General features: G+C 40.5%; 1 protein-coding gene across 3 annotated transcripts in view; it reads right to left on the bottom strand.

Annotated features, from left to right (window-relative positions):
* Positions 1-24,383, bottom strand: part of FRAS1 (Fraser extracellular matrix complex subunit 1) — a 463,649-nt gene that overhangs the window by 43,256 nt on the left and 396,010 nt on the right. For 2 of the 3 annotated variants that reach the window (XM_061192401.1, XM_061192399.1), the window contains 9 exons: positions 23,558-23,785; positions 22,000-22,113; positions 20,127-20,277; positions 18,845-19,010; positions 16,568-16,736; positions 13,634-13,880; positions 12,043-12,387; positions 10,345-10,505; positions 9,644-9,791 (listed from right to left, as the gene is read on the bottom strand). In XM_061192401.1, coding sequence (XP_061048384.1) covers positions 9,644-9,791; positions 10,345-10,505; positions 12,043-12,387; positions 13,634-13,880; positions 16,568-16,736; positions 18,845-19,010; positions 20,127-20,277; positions 22,000-22,113; positions 23,558-23,785 — 1,729 coding nt within the window. The remainder of the gene's footprint in view (positions 1-9,643; positions 9,792-10,344; positions 10,506-12,042; positions 12,388-13,633; positions 13,881-16,567; positions 16,737-18,844; positions 19,011-20,126; positions 20,278-21,999; positions 22,114-23,557; positions 23,786-24,383) is intronic. The other variant, XM_061192400.1, reaches the window with a different exon arrangement.

Below are 24,383 nucleotides of genomic sequence, written 5' to 3'. Positions count from 1 at the left end.
AGGGAAGTTTATAGCAATACAAGCCTACATCAAGAAACAGGAAACATCTCGAATAAACAACCTAACCTTGCACCTAAAGCAATTAGAGAAAGAAGAACAAAAAAACCCCAAAGCTAGCAGAAGGAAAGAAATCATAAAGATCAGATCAGAAATAAATGAAAAAGAAATGAAGGAAACAATAGCAAAAATCAATGAAACTAAAAGCTGGTTCTTTGAGAAGATAAACAAAATTGATAAACCATTAGCCAGACTCATCAAGAGAAAAAGGGAGAAGACTCAAATTAATAGAATTAGAAATGAAAAAGGAGAAGTAACCACTGACACTGCAGAAATACAAACGATCATGAGAGATTACTACAAGCAACTCTATGCCAATAAAATGGACAACCTGGAAGAAATGGACAGATTCTTAGAAATGCACAACCTGCCGAGACTGAACCAGGAAGAAATAGAAAATATGAACAGACCAATCACAAGCACTGAAATTGAAACTGTGATTAAAAATCTTCCAACACACAAAAGCCCAGGACCAGATGGCTTCACAGGCGAATTCTATCAAACATTTAGAGAAGAGCTAACACCTATCCTTCTCAAACTCTTCCAAAATATTGCAGAGGGAGGAACACTCCCCAACTCATTCTACGAGGCCACCATCACCCTGATACTAAAACCAGACAAAGATGTCACAAAGAAAGAAAACTACAGGCCAATATCACTGATGAACATAGATGCAAAAATCCTCAACAAAATACTAGCAAACAGAATCCAACAGCACATTAAAAGGATTATACACCATGATCAAGTGGGGTTTATTCCAGGAATGCAAGGATTCTTCAATATACGCAAATCAATCAACGTGATACATCATATTAACAAACTGAAGGAGAAAAACCATATGATCATCTCAATAGATGCAGAGAAAGCTTTCGACAAAATTCAACACCCATTTATGATAAAAGTCCTGCAGAAAGTAGGCGTAGAGGGAACTTTCCTCAACATAATAAAGGCTGTATATGACAAACCCACAGCCAACATTGTCCTCAATGGTGAAAAGCTGAAACCATTTCCACTAAGATCAGGAACAAGACAAGGTTGCCCACTCTCACCACTATTATTCAACATAGTTTTGGAAGTGTTAGCCACAGCAATTAGAGAAGAAAAAGAAATAAAAGGAATCCAAATCGGAAAAGAAGAAGTAAAGCTGTCACTGTTTGCAGATGACATGATACTATACATAGAGAATCCAAAAGATGCTACCAGAAAACTACTAGAGCTAATCAATGAATTTGGTAAAGTAGCAGGATACAAAATTAATGCACAGAAATCTCTGGCATTCCTGTATACTAATGATGAAAAATCTGAAAGTGAAATTAAGAAAACACTCCCGTTTACCATTGCAACAAAAAGAATAAAATATCTAGGAATAAACCTACCTAAGGAGACAAAAGACCTGTATGCAGAAAATTATAGGACACTGATGAAAGAAATTAAAGATGATACAAATAGATGGAGAGATATACCATGTTCTTGGATTGGAAGAATCAACATTGTGAAAATGACTCTGCTACCCAAAGCAATCTACAGATTCAATGCAATCCCTATCAAACTACCACTGGCATTTTTCACAGAACTAGAACAAAAAATTTCACAATTTGTATGGAAACACAAAAGACCCCGAATAGCCAAAGCAATCTTGAGAACGAAAAATGGAGCTGGAGGAATCAGGCTCCCTGACTTCAGACTATATTACAAAGCTACAGTAATCAAGACAGTTTGGTAGTGGCACAAAAACAGAAATATAGATCAATGGAACAGGATAGAAAGCCCAGAGATAAGCCCACGCACATATGGTCACCTTATCTTTGATAAAGGAGGCAAGCATATACAGTGGAGAAAAGACAGCCTCTTCAATAAGTGGTGCTGGGAAAATTGGACAGGTACATGTAAAAGTATGAAATTAGAACACTCCCTGACGCCATACACAGAAATAAACTCAAAATGGATTAAAGACCCAAGTGTAAGGCCAGACACTATCAAACTCTTAGAGGAAAACATAGGCAGAACACTCTATGACATAAATCACAGCAAGATCCTTTTTGACCCAGCTCCTAGAGAAATGGAAATAAAAACACAAATAAACAAATGGGACCTAATGAAACTTAAAAGCTTTTGCACAGCAAAGGAAACCATAAACAAGACCAAAAGACAACCCTCAGAATGGGAGAAAATATTTGCAAATGAAGCAACTGATAAAGGATTAATCTCCAAGATTTACAAGCAGCTCATGCAGCTCAATAACAAAAAAACAAATAACCCAATCCAAAAATGGGCAGAAGACCTAAATAGACATTTCTCCAAAGAAGATATAAAGATTGCCAACAGACACATGAAAGAATGCTCAACATCATTAATCATTAGAGAAATGCAAATCAAAACTACAATGAGGTATCATCTCACACCAGTCAGAATGGCCATCATCAAAAAATCTAGAAACAATAAATGCTGGAGAGGGTGTGGAGAAAAGGGAACCCTCTTGCACTGTTGGTGGGAATGTAAATTGATACAACCACTATGGAGAACAGTATGGAGGTTCCTTAAAAAACTAAAAATAGAACTACCATATGACCCAGCAATCCCACTACTGGGCATATACCCTGAGAAAACCATAATTCAGAAAGAGTCATGTACCAAAATATTCATTGCAGCTCTGTTTACAATAGCCAGGACATGGAAGCAACCTAGGTGTCCATCATCGGATGAATGGATAAAGAAGATGTGGCACATATATACAATGGAATATTACTCAGCCATAAAAAGAAATGAAATGGAGGTGTTTGTAATGAGGTGGATGGAGTTAGAGTCTGTCATACAGAGTGAAGTAAGTCAGAAAGAGAAAAAGAAATACAGTATGCTAACACATATATATGGAATCTAAGGGAAAAAAAAAAAAAAAGGTCATGAAGAACCTAGTGGCAAGATGGGAATAAAGACACAGACCTAATAGAGAATGGACTTGAGGATATGGGGAGGGGGAGGGGTGAGATGTGACAGGGTGAGAGAGTGTCATGGACATATATACACTACCAAATGTAAAATAGATAGCTAGTGGGAAGCAGCCGCATAGCACAGGGAGATCAGCTCGGTGCTTTGTGACCACCTAGAGGGGTGGGATAGGGAGGGTGGGAGGGAGGGAGATGCAAGAGGGAAGAGATATGGGAACATATGTATATGTATAACTGATTCACTTTGTTATAAAGCAGAAGCTAACACACCATTGTAAAGCAACTATACTTCAATAAAGATGTTTAAAAAAAAAAGTATTAAAATATTGTACAATATTTTTATCAAGGTAATATGCATGCATTTAAGTATCATATATTAGGTCATAAAAAAAAACAAAACAAAAAACAAAATAAAAAAACAAGGGCTCTGGAATAAGCGGGTCTGAATTTCCATCCTAGCCCTGCTACTTATTAGCGGAATGACATAGGGCAAGTTACTGAGATTTTCTGAGCCTTGGGTTTTTTTAAATACGTAAATTGGAAATGTTAATATTTAACTTGTAAAATTATTGGGAGGATTGAATTTAATGAGATTAGGTATGCACGGTGCTCAGTACAGAATCTGGCAAACAGCAGCCACTCAAATTTGGGTAGAAATTATTATATTATGGTTTGTATTGCCCCCTATCTCCAGGCTTCTCAATATAATGGATCAGTGTTTCTTCCTTACTTTCTACAAGGCCTTAAGTAATATTCTGCATTAAGACATGTCCCCTTTCGAGACCAACATTTTGTTGAGTGCTGGTTATTATTTTCTGAATGGACAATACAAAGAGGTAGTCCATCCAGTCATATGTCAAATTAGTCTTTGGGGCTGCAGGAAGCTGACCTTAAAGCTATAGCCACCTATTTCCTGGCTACCTCCTGGATGTGCCCTGCCCAACCTGAAAGGAAGGAACAGACGGGGTGAGCACCAAGCTCTCTGCAAGTCAATATGTAGAAAGCTCTCTTTGCCTCCAGCCTGTCCAATGCTCAGAACTGTTGGCATTAGCAAATATAAAACAAATCCATTATCTGAGCTAAGCCTAACAGTTACCATTTATCACTAAAGAAAAACCCAGAAGATACCTCTAAAAAGAAGATGAGTGACTTTGGCATCAGGTCCTGCACATTACTCATTTGGGGCTCTTTCCATCCAGGACAACCGTCTGTGCTATTAAGAGGTGGGTGGGAATGACATGACCTTGCATGAGGACAAGAAGGAAACTTGTTGCCAGATGAAAAGCAACACAGGCAAGAAAGCTTTTCTGCTCATGGCAGATTTTATCTAATGCTTTGGATTGATTTTTCTTGCTGGTCTGACAGGCATCAAGTTGGAGGTGAGTTAAAAGCTAAGTGGTACGGGCTTCCCTGGTGGCGCAGTGGTTGAGAATCTGCCTGCAAATGCAGGGGACACAGGTTCGAGCCCTGGTCTGGGAAGATCCCACATGCCGCGGAGCAACTGGGCCCATGAGCCACAACTACTGAGCCTGCGCGTCTGGAGCCTGTGCTCCGCAACAAGAGAGGCCACGATAGTGAGAGGCCTGCGCACCGCGATGAAGAGTGGTCCCCGCTTGCCGCAACTAGAGGAAGCCCTCGCACAGAAACGAAGACCCAACACAGCCAAAATAAATAAATAAATAATAATTAAAAAAAAAAAAAAAAAAAAAGCTAAGTGGTAATGTTTGGGTTTTGTCATGTATTAATCAACCCCAGATTCCTCTTGAGTTGTAAAAGACTCCTTTCCCTCTATTTAACATGTATTAACCTTTACTCCTATGCCTATCTGCTTAAAAAAAAAAAAAAAAAGGAAAATCAAAGGAAAGAAAGCAGTGGGTGAACACTCCTCACGATTGCCTTCTGGGAAAAATCCTTGCTTTTAAGGAGCCCCCAGTTCAGTAGGAGACTGAGGCAGAGCCAATGGACAGGCAATGGGTGGGTTTGGAGACATTTATCTGCGGGGGTTATGGCATACAAAGGGCCCAGCCCGGGTCAGGCATTGTGTTAAGGGCTTTCATACACATCATTTCTCATCCTCTTGACAACCCTGCAAGGCACTGCAGTCTCTACAGGAAGTAGGGGCGCCGGCCGTGGGGTGTCATTTCTGCCTGACTGCAGAACCCCTTTGCTTTCCACATGGATGGGGTATATGAATGGGAAATGGAAACCACTCTGTGAAGGCTTATGGGCTCGCAGTGGGTATCATGCACTACTGTCAACACCTCTCTGAGGAAATCAATTTGTAGTTATCTTCTTGTTTGTGTAAGTCTTGTGTCTTGAAGTAGATTTCAGGACTCTGCTCTCTACTCCTCGGTAGCCCCACTGTTGAGTACCAGGCTTAGGCATGGAAAACGTCAGCCAACGCTGTTCCCCGCTAATCTTAGTAACTCACAAAGTGAGTGCAAACCCCAACTGCCTGGAATGCGGTGGCCTCTTTATGGGTGATGGTTAAGTCCGAGATTTAGGAAAAATCCTGGCTCTGGTTCTTTGAGTTAATGAGTAGGTGGGACACAGCTACATACACAGGGGTGCAGTGCAGCAGCGGCTACAAGGCCTTTCTTCCCTTGCTCAGCAGTCTTCAGGGCAACACCAAAGTCTAATTCCCGGTATCAGAGCAGAAGAGAAAGGTGAAAACAGAAAGCGTTCTGAGATGAGCTACTTAGATGATTTAAGGGCCTGAAATCAGCCTGGTGGAGAAAGATAAAAGGAGCTAAGATCACTCTGAAAGGCTGGAAGCTGACTCTATAAGGCTCTTGAGTGACATTAAGTATTGTTACATAGAGCGGCAATGGCCAGCTAAAACTGCAAAATGAAAAGTCAGCATGGTAGAGTATAAACCAGAAGGCTGGACTCGCATAGAATAGACCTGGGTTTTAACTGTCACTCCCTCACCTCCTCTCCGTGTGATCTTAAGTTATTTAACCTCAGTTTCACAAGTTGGAGAGGATTAGAGGTAATGTAATTAGAGATCTTTCTACCCTAGAATGTGCACATTGAAGGGACTCAACGAAAGCCAGCAGTTACTGGGAAGGATAACCAACAGAAGTAATTGGTGAACACTGCAATGGGTTACTGAAATAGATTTGCAGATTTCTTTCTCTGGGATAAATATCTTGAATGAATATATATTGTTGTAGTCTTCCTGAAAGGTGATATTTTATTTAACATATTCATTTTCTAAGTTTGCAACCCTAATGCCCGTCAGTAGAATACAAGGATAATCTAAATGGAATCTTGTTTGTTGATCAGAGTGCAATGAAGTTTGTGTGTGTTACTGGAGTCCCACTGGCAAGTGTGACAAATTACAGGTGCATCAGGAAGAAAAGAAATTAACATGTAATAAAATCTACTACGTGCCAGGTACTATGGTAGGTATTTTCACATATTTTAACTAATTTAATCCTTACAACAACCTTATAGGTATATCATTATTTATAGATGAACAAAATGAGGCTCAGTAACTTTAGCCACTGAGCAAGAAAGGCCAGCGAGCAAGGATGTGGTGGGCGGGAATTATATTTCAGGATTTCTGACTTTCCATTTACTTTCCACTTCATCAGAGGGAAACTAACTATCCTTTCATGTAAAAGAATAAGAAGACTTTTCAAGAATAAAAAGAATAAATGAATTTCCTTTTTTCTTCTTTTTTAACTTCTTTAAGGAAAAAAAAATCCCACATATTCTCCAACTGCACCAAATAGAACCATTTGGTGTAGTGCAAAGAGTATGAGCTTGGAGCCAAAAGTCCTAGAATGCACACTGGTTCCTCCATTTACTAGACTTTGGGTGTATGCTTACTTCCCTGATTCTCAGTCTCCTTATCCACAAAATAGAAATAAGAGTAAAACAATGGGATTATGAGAAAATGAGATAATGTTTAATAGATGACCTGTAAACTCTGAGGTAACATGCAACATAAAACAGTATAATTGTTATTATCTTGTTCATGGTTAAAAAGTTACCATTTTGTGAATCATAAACCTAAATATACAACTTAGAACTACGAAACTTCCAGAAGTGAACATAGGAGAAAATCTTTGTAACCTTGGCTTAGGCAAAGATTTCTTACATACAACACTAAAAGCACAATCTGTAATAGAAATATCAATAAATGGGAACACTTAAAAGTAAAAAACGCTTGCTCTTCAAAAGACATTGTTAAGAGAACAAAAAACAAGCAACAGATTGGGATAAAATATTTGCAAAAAACCAAATCTTTGTCCAGAATCTACAGCAATGCAGTAATAGAGGAGAAAACCCAACTTAAAAAATAGGGAAAATATTTGAACAATACTCTGTCAAAAAAGATATATGGATGGCAAGTAAGCACCTGAAAAGAGAGCAATGTCATTAGTCTTTCACTACACACCTACTGGAATAACTAAAAAGCCCCACAAAAACCTGATGTGGAGCAACTGGAATTCTCATACACCGCTGGTGGTGATGCAAAGTAGTTACAACCATTTTGGAAAACAGGCCGACTCTTTCTAATAATGTTAAACGAACACTTACCCATATGACCCAGCAACCCCACTCCTAAGTATTGACTCCAGAGAAATGAAAACCTATATTCACACCAGAAACTACTCAGCAATAAAGGGAATGAACCACTCATATTTGCAATAACATGGAAGACTCTCAAATGCAGTGTTCTAAGTGAAAGAAGCGAGATTCAAGGTGCTACCTATTACATGATTCCATTTCTACGACATTCTGGAAATAGCAAAACTTCAGGGACAGGAAACAGCTCAATAGTTGCAAGAGCTTGGGATGGGGAGAGGTTGACTACAAAGGGACAAGAGAGAGTTTTGTAGGATGCTGGAACTGTTCAACATCTTGATTGTGGTGGTGGGTGAATTTTAACTTATGTAAGTTAGACCTCAATAAACCTAAGTCTAAAATAACATACTATTTTGGATATATGCAAATATATAACAAAAAAACTGGTTAAAATAGTTGTGTTCAGGGAGGGGAGCTGGAGGGTTGGGAGCCAGGGGTAGAAGGAAGACAATTTTCATAGTATACCTTTTTTGCTGTTTGCTCTTTTTACTACATAAATGAATAGGTTATTTAAAAACCAAAAATTAAAGATCACCCTGCTGGGCTGCCAGTTCCTTCTCTGGTGACTCTGTAGTCACTGAAGAGTTTAATCATGGATTCTATATTCATCACCGGGGATGCTGACGAGGGTCCTCCTGCTTGAGGTGAAAGTTTAACTTGATCTTCTCCACCCAACTCTAGAATCTGACAATTCCAAATTTCATCAGTTCTTCCCCAGAAGAACTGGGGAAGTCCTTTGCTGTTCATCCTCTTGTTACTTAGGTCAGCTCTTCAGTGGGGACTCATATTTTTGTACAGGTACCTGTGTCTATTCATTCCTGCACATCACCCATAAGATGGCCAGTATTAGTTTCCTCAAACAAAAATCACACCACTCCTCTGCTCAGAAGCAAATTCCTGATGTTAGAACATAAGACGTCTTAGAACTTGTCTCCAACCTATCTTTCCATTTCATTTTCTTCCATTCACCTCCTGCCAGGCTCAAAGCAAAAGTAAGCATCTCACTGTTCTCCAAATATGTGTCTTTCAAAATTTTATACCTTATGTATACTATAGCTCTCCATTTAACAAAGCTTTATTTTATTATCCATTAGATAAAATTATCCATTAGATAAACTAACTCCTACCACACCTGAAGACTCTGTTTTAATATCACCTCCTTTGTGAAATCTTCTCTGATTCTTGCACGCATAGTTACCGTTCAGTCCCCTCTGCCCCTACACTACTGGATTTATCACACTATTAAGTCATTTATCATAATATATTATTTTTTTTTCTGTCTAAGGATCTGATCCCCCAACTAGACCTTGAGCTTCTTGAAGACACAACTCAACCAGGCATACCTGGTTGCACTTCACTTTACTGCACTTTGCAGATACTATGTTTTTTACAAATTGAACATTTGTGGCAACCCTGCCTTGAACAAGTCTATCAGGGCCATTTTCCCAACCGCATTTGCTCACTTTGTGTCTCTGTGTTACAGGTTGGTAATTCTCCCAATATATCAAACTTTTTCTTTATTATTATATCTGTTATGGTGATTGTGATCAGTGATCTTTGATGTTACTACTGCAAAAAGATTATGATTTGATGAAGGCTCAGATGATGATGAGCATTTTTTAGCAACAAAATGTTTTAAAATTAAGGTATGTACATTGTTTTTTAGACATAATGCTATTGCACACTTAACAGACTACAGTATAGTGTAAACTTTTATATACACTGGGAAACTAACAAATTCATCTGACTTGCTTTACTGCGATGTTCACTTTAATGTGGTGGCCTGGAACTGAACCCGGAATATCTCCAAAGTACGCCCGTACATCTTTTTGTGCCTAGCAGATGCCAGAAACATGAATGATTATTTCTGTCCCATATTTCTATGTAAAAGTGTGCGTGTGCATGTACTCATGTACACACACACACACACACACACATTTCTTGAATGAAAATGTGAATGAGTTCCAATGTCATATACATGGATGTTAAGGAAAAAATAGAAATCTGGTCTGAACCACCAGCTGGCATCCCCAATCTCTTACCGTCCTGGAATGTGTCATTAATTGCAATGACAGCCTGGAAGGGTTTGGTCAGTTCGGCCCCTTGTGCTGAGCTGAGGAAAACCACAAATGTCTCCAGCCCTTCAATCACAGGATATTGAGTGTCATCCAAGATGGTCAAGGTGCAATACTAGAAGAAAAATCAGGATGTTAACTAGACCTACTGTGGTGTTCATTTCACGATATATACAAATATTGAATCATTATGTTGTACACCTGAATCTAATATGTTATATGTCAATTATACCTCCATAAAAATTTTTTCTAATTAAAAAAGAGAGGAAAAATCAAAGCAAATCTTATAGAATGCTCACCAACCAACACTCATTTGCCTTTGGGAGATTAGGGCAAAGGTGACAATTTGCCTTTCTTCGGTGGTCTTAAAGTAAATTTTTTAAATCCATAAAATGGTCATCTCTGTATCACATACTGTAGGTGTTTTGTTTCTAGATATTTGCATTGATCTAGTGCAGTTTCTATCCTAAATCCATGGTGCTGGATATTAGATGCTGAAAATGTCACTTGGAGAGTCTGTCGAAGATCTCTCTCAGTTTGTTCTTTGTGTTTTTGAAGAATGGGAAGATCATAATATTTCGATATTTTATAATCCTCCAGAGAGTTTGGAGAACAGACTAAAGACAACATGATCAGACCCATCTGGCCTTTGACCTCTGTATGCGCACCTGCTCAGTGACACCTGGCCCAAAGTCCACCTTCCTAGAGCTGGGAACGTAGTCAACTCCTGGAGTGGCGGAAGCTGGGTCCGAGGGCCGCGTTGCACACCAGACAGACGTGAGGGTGGAAAGGTCAGTCCCGTGGCGGATAACTGGGATCTTCACCGTGCCTGAATTGAGAGTCATACGTTTCAGTGGTCAACCCTGAACCAGAAATGGGTGTGGTTTTCGGAGCGATGCCCGCCCTCACAGCAGCAGCGGCTTCAGCCTGCTAGCTTGCCTAGTCCTCCTTCAGTGATGCTCCTGTGCTCGCGCCGAGGGAGGCTGAGAGGCGTCACCATCCCTCTTTGTACTGACATTAAGATCAGGAGCAGACCTGAAGGGGGGCCTCAGGGAGGTGGTGTTGGAGAGACAGCCCTTAGGGGAAAGTGGTTTTGTGGCTTCACAAGGAGACTGTTCACAGGAGAAGAACAATGGACCGAGGAGAGGTGGGTCCACTGGAAAACATCTCAAGTCTATTTAGGGAGAAGAAACTCAGAGACTAGGGCCTCAGGGACGAGCTAGAAAATAGCCAGTTATGGGAAAACCAGCTAGGGGACGCTATGGAGCCTGGAGCTGAATGTTCCTAATTAAATGTTCCTAACTGGGTGATTTCCTTATTTTATCTGAGTGCTGCACACATCATTACTTAAACCATATGTGCTTATTGCTTATCTGTGGAAGAAGCTCATCTTCTGGTCGCTGTGACAACATACTTTGTAGGGTCCTAATGATACATGTGTAAATTTTTAGCTGTTTTCACAATCGAGGTCAGAGAAAAGCTACATGACAAGCCCATCAATCATATTTTTCCAGCCAATAAGCTGAGAGGTGACAAGCAGTCATGGCTGGGCATTTGGTGTACGGGAAAGGAAACATGGTATAATAGAAAGGTCTGGGTTCTAATCCAGCTCTGCCATATTAGCTGGTCTTTGATGATTTATTTAACCTCTCTGGGACTGCATTTGCTCTTCTACATAAATGAGAATGAATGGAATGCACATGGCATGATGGCTGGCATTCAGTAAGTGCTCCAAAATATTAGTTTTTACTATCCCTCAGAATATCACTTTCAAAGAGATGCAAGGTCTTGATCAGGGGGCTCGGATCAGCAGATACTCAGCACATCTGCTGCCTCTTTTGCAGGATGTCTGCCAGCAGCATGCAGAAGACTTTGAGATCCTTGTGGAGCCCAAAGAGGGAAGAGGCCTGGGTGGAAGAAATCTGCCCACTGACTGCCTTGGGCTGTTATATGAATGAGAAAGTTCCATTTGTTAAGACACTGAAACTTTGCATTATTTGTTTTGGCAGCTAGCAGTACACTAGATAATTTACCTCCATCCTCAACAAGTCACATTCCCCTCCTTCACAAGCCAAAATGCTTAGCACCACGCCCTCCCTCTGGACCACAGCGGTCAGCCAGTGAACTCTAAGCCAGATCCCTCCTTGCCGTCAGTAACCAGAGCAAGACAAGTGGATGGAACTCCCTATTCTTCACTACCTTCCATCCTTGGTCTTGATGCCTAGTATTACCTGCCTCAGACTGACAACGGTGTCACTGAGGAATGGCATTCTCATGTCCTAAGGGCATTCTCAAAACTAAGAGGAAATTGTTCAAGGAAGGGATCAGGAGATGGATGAGGGAACCGCAGAGACACTCTCCATTACCTGCATCCTCGCTGACAGTAAAAGCCGTGTTGCCCAGGGACACAGTAGAGGCATCATTGGGACCAGTAATGAGCACCTTGGCTGACGCCACACTTCCGATGCGGGCGTTATTGGAAGCATCTGCCAGGGCAATCTCAAACTCTTCTTCCTCTTCATACTCGCTGTCATCAATGAGCATGACATCGCAGGTGGACATGGTGACACCACGCCCGAATATCACACGACTCTCAGCAGACATCCCTCTAGATTTAAAATCAGAGCCCGATTCTAGAGCATACAGGCTACTTCCCATAGCTGACTTAGGGACCGTGTAGCAAATTGCAGATACAATGCTGCTTGAATCCCCTGAAATACAAATGGCAAGAAAACCAAAGCATTTGAATGAGCACTTCTCAGATTTTGAAATCTCTGGTAATTTGACAGGCTTGATCCTCTCTGATATATTCCATATTCTGTTCAAACTCTGACATGAAACCTTCCTGCTTTGCAGTTTCTTAAGCCTGTGGTATAAACCACGTGAGGACCTAATATACCCCAGATACTTCACCAAACAACATGAAATGGATTTCCTATTCTGTGAATTTTGTGCTCTGTTAATTCACAAGACTCACTGCCCACCATCTAAGAACACAGCGGGTGGAGAGATAAGAGACATATTTGGTACTTTAACCAGCAAAGTAATTGTGTCCTGAAGGTAGGGCTATGAGCACAGTTCACTGCCTTTCTGAATAAACTTCTGCACTTTAATTCCCAGGGAGAAATAAGTTTGTTTAAAAAAAGGAAGACAAAACAAAATAAACCCCACCTCCCTGAACAAACGACTTTACTTATTAGTGCTGCCACTTCCCTGGGTGACAGCCTGTTTGGGCTTGGTTGGCTGGCCCAGAGCAATCAACAGGGCTTGCGTGTAATCCGAGGGGCATTGCCAAGGGCTGGTGCTCTCTGCAGTGTCTGTCACACTAACACGCAGTCAGCAGATGCAACAAAGTACCCGACGTCATCACTTACAGTCATGTTGTGGCTTTGAATGGGGATTTAATTTCCATGTGTTTTAAAGTCTCAATATTGCACAATCATAAATCCATACAATCTTTGTTTTGACTTTCCACCCCTGCAGAATTGCCCTTTATTTCTCACACACAGTTTATTTCTCATCTGAGCTCTACGTGGGACACTCAGGTAGGAAAATCTTTAAACACATTTTCTGTCTTCCAAGAACTAAGACAGGAAGCCAGTTCTTACAAATTGTAACTACCCTCCTTGACCAAGGCTACTAAACATTTATGGATTGGGTGATTGATTAAAAATCCCAGGTTCATGAGTCATTTGCAAAGCCAAATATAACTAGTCTTTTGGTCCCATTTAAGAATAAATGGGAGCACTAACCACTTGAACTGAGATGAGAAGCCTTCCGACAGCACTCACTGTAGGTAGGATAGTTATTAGGATTTCTGGAGATTTAAATGAGTTAATACACATGAAGTACGTCCACGTACGAGTTAATATGGAACCTGAGCACGTGGCACATAAAAGAGACTCAATAAATGTTAGCTATTATTATAGCTCCTTGTCACCTTTGGCACCAACAGACCTTTTCTTTCAATAGGTGCAAATAGAAAGCCAGCGCTCTCGTTGACCCGGTAGGTCTTCTTATCAAACTCTAATGTGGGCTCGTCCTCAGTGTCATTGATAATGACCTTCGCCTGGGTGAACTCCCCCAGTAGGGCATATGCTGGCATGCTGAGCTCCACAGTGAAACTCTCGATGTTCTCAAACACGTCGTCATCGTTGATGACGATGGTGCAGGACTTGGTGTCCTCTCGCTCATCAAATTGCACCTGTCACAAAGGAAACGACAAGGAGTTAAGCTGTGCCTCAGATTTCCCAGCTCCACACTCCCCAAGAGCATCACGGGAAGAGAGGACACAAGTCCAGTGGGCAAAGCACTGAATGAAATAGCTGGTTCTTCTAGCCCCTACTTCCTGCTGTATCACCTCTTCCCATTCTTCCTCCGTACGCTGGGGCTGATTTACTGTATAGGGACATGGAGGGTAAACATGTCTCCCACCACGTGGTGACTGTAGAAAAACATATAGATAACTCTTCGTATTCTGTTTTATTAACTCACTTGGGATAGCAAGAGTCATTTGATTACTCAGTTCCCCTTCTATTTGTGGCAAGTTTAACTGGAAAGATCTTTGAACCTGGAGTGCGCAGTTCTGGCCTCAAGTCCTGGCCTCAAGTCCTGGTTCTGTTACTTCCAAGCTAGGTTAGGCTATGAAACTTTACAAACATCAGATTCCTCATCGGCTAAATAACAATAATATACCTATTTCACATACTTACTGGCGGGATTAGATGAGACAACGTACAATGAAGGCACTCAGTATATTTTAAAGCATGGAACAAATACAAGATATTATTTATTATCATCACCATATTACTTGTATAGTCAAAATTGACATAGAATCTCAGTGTACTGAATAACGGAGTTTGAATTCAGAGAAAGTTACATTGTGAACAAGCCAGACTGAATTTTAACTTTACCATTAAATCTTTTGCCATTAAGATGTGCTAGATCTATAATGTGAATTAATTTAGCCTGGTATAAAATAGAGGAATTAATTTATATGCATACAATTGTGAACTTATATGGATTTATTCTGGTTTTACTTTGTCTTCAAAAAAAGATGAGGATAAAACCTTCAAATGGAAACAGGGCTATGGATCAGTCTAAAACTGAGTAGACAGGCAATGGACCTGGACTGCACTTTGTGTAACTGAGATAGCTAAAACGTGTAAAAATTAGTCCTAAAGCTCTAGGGCACACAAATCTGAAAAACATGTAATTTTCATCAATAGAAAATTACTACTCCACATCTAATCAACTAATCAAATTAAGTTTTATTACGCTCCACATTTTAAAATGCTCCCAACTAAACGAAACACTCATAGGTCTCTATTTAGGTCTAGAACACAATGCCTTTTGTCTTTCCCTAAAAACCACAAGTATGTGCTCTTTTTTATTATTTTGCTAAAAGACTCCTTAGCTTATCTGCTCTATTCCAATTCCTCATTTAAATTTGACATAAATTAGGAGTTTGGGATTAAAATATACACACTACTATATATAAAATAGATAACCAACAAGGACCTACTGTATAGCACAGGGAACTATACTCAATATCTTGTTATATATATATCTTATATAAACTCTACTCAATACTCAATGTGAAAAAGAATATATATGTGTATATATATATATATATCACTTTGCTGTACACCTGAAACTAACACAACATTGTAGATCAACTACATTTCAATAAAAGTTTAAAAAAATACATTTGACATGAGGCCTTAGCTTAGTCCAGCTGAAATGCCTCAAAGAGAGAGCCCACTCCTTTTTACAGAGATTTATGATGCCATAAGAATAATGAAACTACTTTGAAAAAACATTTAATAAATACCTAATAAGTACCAGGTATTGTGCAATACTTAAATCTGACACATACAGGGCATCCTGCCGTAAAGGAGTTTACTATTTATACAGTAGGTCCTTTCTCTTTTGCTTTCACTCTCTTTTTTCTCTTTTATTCACACCCTGGTGTTAATTACCACTGCTGTAACATAGAGATGTGCAAACGTGTGTGTGTGTGTGTGTGTGTGTGTGTGTCTACCCCAGAACTCCTCTCTGCACTCTCCTACCAACCCATAAAGCTGTCAACTTATTGTCTCTAAGGCAACTCACACTCAACATGTCCAAAGCAGAGCCAAGATCACCTCCTCACCAGACCTGTTCCTCTTTGGTGTCCCCTCCCAGCGAGGGACATCATCATTCATCTCTCCCTTCTGTCTCACTATCTAATCCACTGCTGAATCTTGTCAATTCTTACTGGTCTGTTGAATCCACCCACTTGTCTCCACCTTCACTTTATTTATTTATTTTTTTACTGAAGGATAGTTGATTTACAACATTGTGTTAGTTTCAGGTGTACAGCAAAGTGATTCAGTTATACATACATATATATCTATTTTTTCAGATTCCTTTCCCTTATAGGTTATTACAAAATATTGATTATAGCTCCTTGTGCTATACAGTAGGTCCTTGTTGATTATCTAATTTATATATAATGCGTATAGGTTCCCATCATCTCTCACTGAGCCTATTCCAAGAGCTCCCCAACTAGTCTCCCTACCCTTCAGGTAAGGGGGTAGAGAGGAAGGGTTAGGATACCAAAGGCTGAGTGTACAACATGGTGCCTTGGAGACTTTTCTTGATCGTGAAGCAAAATGTAAAGACTGAGAAGCTGGACAGCAGTTAAAACCGCAGTGGAGATTAGACAGACTGTGAAGAAGAAAGCACTGTGGGAAGGCAATGTAGAACAGTGACTTGAGGAAGGGTGCTGATGGGCAGCGAGTTGGCATAAAGAAGTGGGGACGTGCCACAGTTGCCGACAGCCACGTCTCAGCCCTGGCTGCAGCCCACTGGCAATTCAGAAGTCAGAGGCCCCCCACATCCACCTACCTGGCCGGCATACTCCACATAGTCCTGCTGTCCAGGCTGGGAGCTGACCCTGGAGCTGGAGCTGGCGGTGCCTTGCTCGGTGTGACACAGGACAATGGCGTACTGGTTTAGGTTCCCAGTCCTCTGCACCATGATGCTGACTGACCCCGCTTTCTCACTGACATTGTAGCTGGAAGCACAGAAAAAAGGCAGTCTCTGAAATTCTGAAAGGGCTGTGAAGGATCTACATGCTTAATGCCTGTCTCTTCTGGTTGGTTACTGGTGTCAGACAGTTCTGAGAAGAGGCAGGTTGGTTCCTTTAAGAAGTCAGGTTGTAAGTTGAGGGAATGCGTTCACGTGGGACAGGCACAGAACCAGGCGACCAAGGAAGCTCTGGATGCAGAATGATATCTGCCCCATTTTCAGAGAGAGTTGAAAGATGGTCAGCACATAAGAGCTATGCACTCCATATTTCAGAACACAAAGAAATAATTTCTCCCAAGTGTGGTAGAGTAATTAGAATAGGTCAGTGAGTTCCTGTGGAAGAAAGCTGCTTGGAAGCCAATTAATGACTTGGTTCAGGTGGGGACTGACTGGGCCAGATCTCCAGGAAGTGTTTAAAGGAGCCAGGGCAGTGCCAGAGGTAAGAAAATGAGAACTGGGCCAAAGTAACAAAGGTGTCTAGGCAAATGGAGCTTTATGACAACAGGGGAATGACAAGGTGCTATAGACTGAAAGTGTCCCCCTCCAAATTCATATGTTGAAACCCTAATCCCATCTGTGACAATACTAGAGGTGGGGCCTTTCGGGTGTGATTACATCATTAGGGTGGAGCCCTCATGAATGAGATTAGTGCCCTTATAAAAGAGAGCTCCATCTTCCTTCTGCCATGTGAGGTTACAGCAAGAACTCAACTCTCTATGGATCAGGAAGCAGGCCCTCACTGGACACTGAATCTGCCAGCATCCCAATCTTGGACTTCTTAGCCTCTAGAGCTGTGAGAAATAAACTATTATTATAATTATTGAAAAAAGCCACAAGCAAGTGAGGCCTGAGCTGGGATTTGTTTTTCATCACTGAGTATGGCCATTAGACTTTGGCTTGGGTCTTATTGCTGTGAGGCTTGCAGGCAAAGTGCCTCTGAGAGGTTAGTCTTCATTGCCAGCTTGGGGACCCTCCGTATTATTTAGTCCATTAAACATTAGAGGGTTGTCCAGAAAACGTCATCAGTTTTATTCGGTGTATTAAATTTTGAAGGAGTTACAAGTAAGAGATAAATAACAGCAAAGTGTTTTAGATATATATATATACACACACACATACATACATGTACGTGTGTGTATATATATATGTGTATGTGTATATATATATGTGTATGTGTATATGTGTGTGTATATATATATATATATATATATTCTAATTTTCCACTAATTCTCCAAGTGTGTGTAATAGTAGAATAGCCTACATCTGGGGCACTTAAAATCAAGTTTGCATGTTTTCCTCCCAAGTTCCAATTTTCATTTAAATTATCATGAGGTTGGTTTCTTAAAATAGTGAGTCTCAAATGTAGATTTAAAGAATTATTTCCCCCACAAAAATTATAATCTTTGTTATAATCTAATCTATAAAATCAGCACCGTGATTTATCAATCGGTGACTGACTCTCTGTTTGCCTCTTAACTCCCCAGCAGACTACAAAAGCATCTTGAAGAGCTGCCTATGTTAAGCTATGAATTCTTCCCTAAAGATATATGATTCTGTGAACACCAAAAGAACTAGGGGGAGAATGGGAGCTTGAGAACAGGGAGAATGTAGACAGAAGGCAAAGACTTTGTTACTGTGGGCCAGTGATTATTTTTCTGAATGCTTATTGTTTTCCCTATCAGTTCTGCTGGATTATCTTTTAAACTTGAAGACAGAAGGACAAATACTTTCAGGAGAAGAAGTAAAGCACAAGGGTTAAGATCACTGGACTTAAATCCTGGTTTTACTGCTTATTAGTTATGTGATTTCGGATAAGTTACTTAACCTATTTCTGTCTCTGTTGCTTTGTTGTTGTGGAGGCAACAATAGTACTCATCTCATAACTGCAAGTATTAAACAAGATGACATACGTCAAGTACCTGTTACAGTGCCTGGTACATACAGTATTCAAGAAATATTTGGTGTAACTATGATTTTTATTCTTGTTATCACCCCACCATCATCATTGGATGATTAGAGCTGACCCACAGGGTGCTTCATCCTGACTTTCTCTGCTTTCCTGATTCATTTCTCAAGAATGAACACCAATCACACTTGTACCTGGTATATTTAAAGCTGATGAGGGACCACTGGATATGGAAGATATTGTCGCTGACCACATTGGGTTTACTGTCTCTCACCAGAAACTGAAAACTATCCATCATCTCATGGATCTTCTCCTCATGCAACACATAACGAATCAACCCCAGGTTCACGTCCTCTGTGAGAAAAAAGACACTGAATTAACCCGGGGATGTAAAGACAGCCTCATAGACTCCTACTGACACACCCAGTTTATTCTTCTAATGGGTTAAAGACAAAATTTATTGTCCCAAGAACAAAAAGGGATAGTAAGTAGTGTTAAAAATAAATGTTTCTGCCAGATTTTAAAATAAGATCCTGTGTAAGAAAAGACCCATCTTTATGTATAGAAGTACCTTTATGCTGTTGTGAAATGAGAATCCCAGGGTCTTGGCAAAAAAGCACTTTAATAAATGTCTATGGAATGTGAAAGGCAAATCTTAGAGCCAACAGAGAAGTCTTTGAGCTCGTCTGCTGTGCATATATGCTCATACCCACCCCTACTTCCTTCAAAATAAAGGTTCTTTGGAAGGTATGTGCTACCAAGAAAAGCTGGGGTCGGATTAAAACAACCCATGCACAAGGCACAGATAAAATGTGGCTAGGAGAGAACAAAAGATTGAGGACAGGGAGAAAAAGGAAATATGGCACATAAATTGTAAGATGCAGTTGTACAATGACTGATCCCAATCAGGTGCATCCTCAGAAGAAGTCTAGAAGACTGTGAAAAGCTTATAAGCAACTAAAGTACAAAATGGTCTGCTTGATGTGATTCCAAACAGGAAACTATTTCTGTTGAGCAATCTACCCGTGCTGATTTTTTTTCTTTGCTGAAGACTTAAAAAAAAATCTATAACCCTTAGAGATAAAAAGTAAACCACAAAGGGTCACAGATCTTTCATAAAGTCTAGTGGTTATTTTTGTTTTGAAAGAAAACCCAGGAGTATCACGTGATCCTTTCCAGAAAACTTGGCCAAACCTAAAGCAATTTGGGAGCTGAGGAAGCCTGGTAAAGATAAAATTTTTCTTTCTTCCTTTTTTTTTTTTTTTGCCATAATTCAGAGTAACAGGAAAAAAAAAAAATCAGGAGAAGTAAAATTCCAAAGTTGGATGGTTAGACACTAAGAGATCTATTTGTTTGTAAATAGGTTACTTGGGGGTAAGTAGCTGGCAGTAGTTGTGAGAAAGATCAGGGAAGTAAGGAGAGTGGTGTCAGCATAGACCTCTCCCACTTCTCAGCTCTCCGAGTGCCCACCCTGTGTGAAAGTAGCAGCAGCTCTTCCAGGCTGCAGCTTATTCTCCATGTGGCCATGCTCAGGGCCTGTGGTTATCTCGTAGACAAGCTGCAGGTCTTCTGTGTCTGGGTCCACGGTCAGCAGTTCCTTCTTGGTGATCAAGTTGGTTGCCTGGAATAGAAACCCATTACATTTAATTCCTGAGATGGGAATAAAGCAGGAACAAGACCCTCTGACTCAGATTTAATTCAGCTCAACAATGATTTACTAAGTGCATTTATTGCCTGGTAAACTTTGTCGGGATTGAAGAGGTTATGAGGATAGAAACCATCCCAGCCTCTGCCCTTGATGTTCACACTTTATTGAGAAAGAAAGGCTTATGAGCAAGGTAACTGTGGCAAGAGCTGTAATGGGATATACGAAGAGTGCTACACACTTTTGGGGAGCAGGAGCGATTACGGAAATCCATCTGGATTACGGAAAGGGGGTTTGAGGTGGTGGGATTTGAATTTGGCCTTGAACGAAGGTTGGAACTTTGAAAGAATGATACAATACAGGGAAGATGGCCACTTTATACCTTATGGAAGTTGATTACAATGCTTGAAATTGAGTAAGATAAATATATGATATCCCAATATTGCCCAAATATACTGGCTAAATTTTGATTCACTCATTTATTCACCCAACAAATATTTAGTGAGAGCAAAGGTTTGAGAGAAAAAAAGGGGTGGTCAACAGTATTAAATGTTACTAGACCTAGTAAACTAAGGGCATGTGAATGACCTTTGGATTTTGTGAAATTGGTGACTTTGGTCATTGTTAACTTTGATAAGAGTCACTGCAGTAGGGTAAGAGTTGAAGGTAGAAGACCAATTGGAGAGTGCCAAGAAGAGAATAGGATGGTTCTGAGTATTGAGAAAAATATCAAATAGGGCATAAGTGAAATCTGTACTAATTTTGTTTCATATATTTAAAAATTCCCAATGAGTTCAGTGGAAAGCTATAGCCTCACTGCTACATATACAACCAACAAATCAGCAACATGGAGATGAGAAAATCCACATCCTAGAGGGAATACCACACACAAAAGTCTTTCCAATCTGAACTGAAGAACTGTGTGTGTTTGGGTGGGGATGGGGATTTAATGCTTGACAGGTTACCAGGTGAGAATTATGACATGTCTTAAAATGACCAAACTGAGAGTTAGGAAAAGGAGAAAAAAATTTAAATTTCTAGAATTCCTCTGAGGATACTTACCTACAAAAAAACTCACTTCCTTCTCATCTGTGGCATATTCCAGATGTTTCTCAAAATCCATCCTCCCCTTCTTCTAGTTAACAAACTTTTAACTGAGCACCTAGCCGCCCAGCTAGACACTCCCATGCAACAGATACGGCCATAGGGCCAATTTCTTGTCAAAAGAATATGAGTGCAATGATGTGTTTAATTTCTGCACCACTTGCTTAAAATGAAGTTCCTTGCCCTCTACTTTTCTGTTTTCCTCTTCCCATGGGCTGGAATACTGATGAATAGCTGAAGAGGTTTGGCTATGCTCTCAGCAGCAACAACCCAGTGATGGCAGAAGAATAAGATAGAAGGAATATGCGTCTCTGAATGGTCATGTGGAGCCTTAGCCTCCCCACTTACTTCTGTACTTTATGAGAGAAAAAAGACTTCTATCTTGTTTGAGCTACTATATTTTGGGGTCATTTTGTAAGAATATCTTAAACTGTAATACAATTCTAACCAAACTCATGGAGCTCAGTAATCTTAAGAAATCAGCTCACTTAGGGAGGGCTAAACATGAGTTGAACAGGAGTTCTGTTCATGTTGTCATGAATAGGATCGAGCCCAAGTCAGTTAGTGTGTCTGCAGCAGATGGAAAGGCCTTACCTTGCCATCCATGTACTCCAGCCACTGGAGCCCCAGGTTGGTAACAATTCTAGGGGTGCCATCATCTACTGGGAGGATGTCTACCCAGAACTGCTGGGGAGCTGCTGTCATGATCTGTGGTGAAAGCAACAAAGGAAACTCATCATTCACACATATCTGAAATACGTCTGGTCTAGGACCTACAGAGGCTGGGACCCCTGAAATCTGTTGACACTTGAAAATGGGCAACTGAGCAAGTTTCCATTGCTTATCACCACTTGGCATGAGGCTTCAGGGAGAATGGTGATGGATAAAGTAGAAACAATACAAGAAGAAAAGCAAGACACAAGTGGCACTCTTGCTGGAATTTCACCTGCTATGGAAGTTGGTTTTCACACACCTATGCCTTCTCTAGTTGAGTTTAATACTGCCCTGAGGTGAAACAATAAACAAAATATTTCCCTTTCAATAACTTGTTAAAATTTTCATGATTTTCATAATTAAAATGTTAATGTCAAAGTCTCCAGGTAGGATTCTGCCAGATGTGAAAAGATGTTTCATGGGAAGAGATTTCCTTTTTTTTTTTCTTTCCTTTTTTTTGAGAGAGAACTGTCTACATGGGGAAAGGGGGCAGAAGAAATCAAGAATAAAAGTGTTTGTGGGAATAATGCAAAGAAATTTCAGTTTATAACTTCATTCTCACACAGATACACACATATACATTCACAACATACATGGGGAGTCTGATCCAGCACCTCCCCGTTTCTGAGCAGATACAGCAAGCTGGCATACAAGACAGCAAGATGCTGGTGTTTCAATCTTCTACAACCCTCCTTCTATCTGAGGTCACACAGCTTCATGACCTCAAAAGAAAATCATCTTCACCTGTCTCACAAGCTGGGCCTAAAATGATGACAATGATGATGATTACAGCCACAGTTTATCAGATGTTTCCTACGTTTCCTGTGTAAGGTACTGGGCTACATGCTCCATGTGTATCAGGAGGGTAGATATCATCCCCATTTTACAGAAAGGGAAGCTGAGGCTTAGAAAGGTTAAATGACTTACAAAGACACTCAATTAATAAGTGACAGAGGTAGAATTTAAATCAGTGTCTTTTGGACGCAAAAGCCGTACTCTTGACTAATTCTTCATGAGATTGAGAAACTCTGGCTGGCTTAGGAGACAATTTGGAACCATGTGATATTATTGAAAAACCAGATGAAAGAAAAATGAAAGGAATAAAGGGTGAGTGAAAAGGAGAAATAATAGCAGTGATAATAACAATAACTATCATCTATTTGAGCACTCACTCTTTGCCGACAGTGTTAAGCACTTTATATGGATTACCTCCGTTGATCCTTAGGCTAATTGAAGCTGGTGATCATTCCTGTGCCCATTTTACAGATGAAAAGCTGAGGCTTAGAGAAGGTAAGTAATTTGCCCAAGGCCCAATTAGTATGTGACAGAACCAAAACTCAAACAATGTTATCCTTGGTCTGAAAGGGCCATGTTCTGCCTCCAGACAGCCTCTGGCATGCTTTGCTGTGCCTCCCTCTCTGTTGTCTTCGCCCCTCACCTCTTTTCCTCCTTTCTCAATAATAAAGAAGGGATTCGTCCCGTCAGCAACGGTGAAGGTGAACCAGTCTTTGAGGGAGTTGCTGCCGTCGTGGCTGTAGCGGACCCGGTTCTGATAGATGTCCTCCATGGTGAAGGTGGAGGTGTGCTGGAAGGGCTGCCCGTTGGTGGTTCGCTCAATGGTGCCATGGCGTGGGGGCTGCATGATCATGAATGTGACAGACTCGGCCTGTCAAGGAGGCAAAAGGCAAGGGGAGAAGGGAATTCTGTAACAGAAGCCAGAGGTGTGAGTGATGGCCACAGGCGGTCAAGGGCAGCCAAACCTAAAGACATTTATAAAATAAAGATTGCATTTTCTTTATAGATACCAAAAATCAAGCTAAGGAGAGAAATTATATTGGTTTCTATAATCAAACTTATATTCTGGTGCCTTCTGTTTTAAGATGACATGTAAATTTGCCCACTAAGGGTTATAGCGGAAAACCTGAATTTTTAACCTTTAGGATGATTAAGAACTAGACCTTTTAAAATTACTCATTTCCTTTCCATTCACCCTCCCCTCAACCCACATACACTTTTCCAAAACTCTTATATATAGAATCTCATATGCATCAGAATAGAAGCAAATTTCCCATGTCCAACGGCTGCTTCCAGGGTGACATGCAGAAGGAAAAATAGAGAGGTAGAAAACCCTGCTCAGGACTCTCCAGTGATTTCCCACCAACTTGGAATAAAATACAGAGGCCTGACCTGGGCCAAGAAGGCCCTCTGTGACCTGGTCCCATGGTTCTTCTCTGGCCTCATCCTTCTCCTGTCCTGTTTGTTCA

This window comes from Eubalaena glacialis, chromosome 5 (assembly GCF_028564815.1).
Source record: "Eubalaena glacialis isolate mEubGla1 chromosome 5, mEubGla1.1.hap2.+ XY, whole genome shotgun sequence".
In the NCBI taxonomy this organism is placed as follows: Eukaryota; Metazoa; Chordata; class Mammalia; order Artiodactyla; family Balaenidae; genus Eubalaena; species Eubalaena glacialis.
The sequence above is the reverse complement of the archived record's forward strand: the minus strand, read 5'-3'. Positions and strand labels throughout refer to the sequence as shown.